This window comes from Miscanthus floridulus, chromosome 5 (assembly GCF_019320115.1).
Source record: "Miscanthus floridulus cultivar M001 chromosome 5, ASM1932011v1, whole genome shotgun sequence".
Taxonomy (NCBI): domain Eukaryota; kingdom Viridiplantae; phylum Streptophyta; class Magnoliopsida; order Poales; family Poaceae; genus Miscanthus; species Miscanthus floridulus.
This window is the reverse complement of record NC_089584.1, coordinates 91487380-91489648: the sequence shown is the minus strand read 5'-3', so window position 1 is coordinate 91489648 and position 2269 is coordinate 91487380. Positions and strand designations below refer to the sequence as shown.

Genomic DNA, 2269 nt, shown 5'->3' with positions numbered 1-2269 from the left:
TTGCAACACTAATGGTGTGAAATGTGGGTGGCAAAGGACTTGAATGCCCCTGAAACTTTTGTTTCTTATGTGCCACTGCCTGCTCTATATGATGCTGTGATGTTTCTGAGACCATCATGCACTGATCTTCAGACCATCAAACTCATCCTTGATTATTTTGGGCACGCCTCTGGTCTCTGAATAAATTGGGCAAAAAGTTCAGTTTCTCCTATTCATTGTTCTGAAACTGATTTGCTACTCACTTCAGAAATTCTGTCATGCCCGGTCAAGGATTTCCCATGCACTTATCTAGGCCTTCCTAGCCCAAGCAGTTTGGCCCGAGCAGATTATCTATCACTACTGCAGTACACCGGCAACCGAAGAAATCACGCTGGCTGCAGTTTGTATCTATTATTTCGGTTATATTCGAGAAACACGAATTTGCTTACTGTAATGGTTATAACGTCTGAGTAGCGCTGTTTCAACAAATCCTGTACTGAATCATTTTCATTTCAGCATGTCAAGTGTTATGCACCGTGCCCGCTTAGAATTATATGATACGTTTATGTGCTGAATGATGCACGCATGCCTGACTGAAGTCATCAGGCGCATTAGAGAGCCTTGGAGTAAACAGACATCAATAAACTAATAATAGTTATCAAAGAACTAGACCGAGCCCTAAATCAGCTGAAGAGAGGGAAGCAAAGAACGACGAACGCCTGAGGAGATCCTACATCTTGCTGGAACTCTATGCATCTTCCGTTGGCTTTGCTCCAAAAGCTTTGGTGCCTCCTTATCCTCGATCTTCTGAATCGTGTGAAGACGTTTGATCTTCTTGGCTTCTTCGTAACCCTCACGTAGCTTCCGTTTAGTATTCTCCATCTTCTCGCTTTGAGTGACGATCAGCTTCTTGGTCTCCATCTTCTCGCTTTGAGCAGCGACCGGCTTCTTAGCCTCGATCTTCTCGCTTTGAGTGACAATCAGCTTCTTGGCCTTCATCTTCTCGCTTTGAGCGTCGACCGGCTTCTTGACTGCTGTAGAGATGCCCTGGCGTGGGATCCGATCATCAGAGAGCTTGTCGAGCTCCTCCTCTGCTGTAGCTTTAGCGCCGTCAATGGCTGTGCTCCACCCGCGCACGACGTCGCCCGCGAGGGTGCGGATCCAGGCCGACCCGTGCTTCCCGAGGGCGCCGACGGCCCTTGCGAGGTCGGTGGACGCCAGCGCACCGTGCGGGACGGGCGCCACCCGCAGAGTCTGGAGCGCTTCCACCAGCAGGCAGCGGCACATGAGAAACCAAAGTTTCATGGGCATTAAGTCCTTTGCACCTACATTTCACATCGTTAGTGCTGCAAATAAACAGAATGGTGTGAGAGAGAAAAGTTTTTCGAGCTTGGACACTGACGATAGATCGAACTTTTTAGGGACATAGACGATTAGACCATCTTTTTAATGGCATACAAGTAAAAGACTCCTCCTATTTAGGTATAGGAGATCACCCCAACCACTTTTATACTCATTTTCCCTCTCGTATATTTGCATCAAGAATCATATCTTACTCTTTATTCTTTCAACGTTCTTCCACCTCCAGATTGACACGTCGATAGGCACAGATATATTTCCGCGCGATTGGACCGATTTTCCCAGGTACAGAAAAATTAAGAGTTGTTGGAAAGCAGTTTTTTTAATTTTGCTAAAAAAATCTATATTGGGAGTGTGTTTTGAAAACTCTTGGAGATGCTTTAAAGATATCTCACCTACATGCATGATAGTCTGGTGGTCAGCGGACAAATAGCTCGCACTTTTCCTTTAGCACCAGGCTGATTTTTGTGAGCACCGGACAAATCTGCTGCCTTGTTCCCAGTACGTCACGCTTTCATATTTTGGACATAGCTTTTAGTTTCCAACACTGATTTTATGATCTTAGACTTTTTGAAAAATTAATGAAGAGCCCTACAACTTTGAACTGATATCATATCAATTCGAGCAAATCCAAAATCATGAGACAAGTCCAATTCATTCATCTCTGTGTCTCGGCTTCAATTTCGTTTGTGCCTTCGCATCCAGGCTTCTACTTTTTTGTGTCTCAGGCCTTGTTTAGTTCCTCCCTAAAGTTTACTTCATATCCCATCGAATGTTTGGACACATGTGTCAGGGACCTAATACCGGGGTACCCAGAAGGTGGAACCAATAACCACCGAACGCAAAAAACTTCTGGACGCATAAGGGCGCCGTGTCATCCCTTGTTCGAGTAAACAGGAGTTCGGTTCCGCCCCGCCCGACACCTTTGGGA

At 45.7% G+C, this 2269-nt stretch overlaps 1 protein-coding gene across 1 annotated transcript; it reads right to left on the bottom strand.

Moving 5' to 3' along the window:
• Positions 1-616: 616 nt before the first annotated feature.
• On the bottom strand, positions 617-1290 carry LOC136454926 (probable mediator of RNA polymerase II transcription subunit 26c). Its single transcript, XM_066455165.1, has one exon. The coding sequence runs from the start codon at positions 1288-1290 to the stop codon at positions 658-660; it is 633 nt and encodes a 210-aa protein (XP_066311262.1). The 3' UTR covers positions 617-657.
• Between the last annotated feature and the right edge of the window lie 979 nt (positions 1291-2269).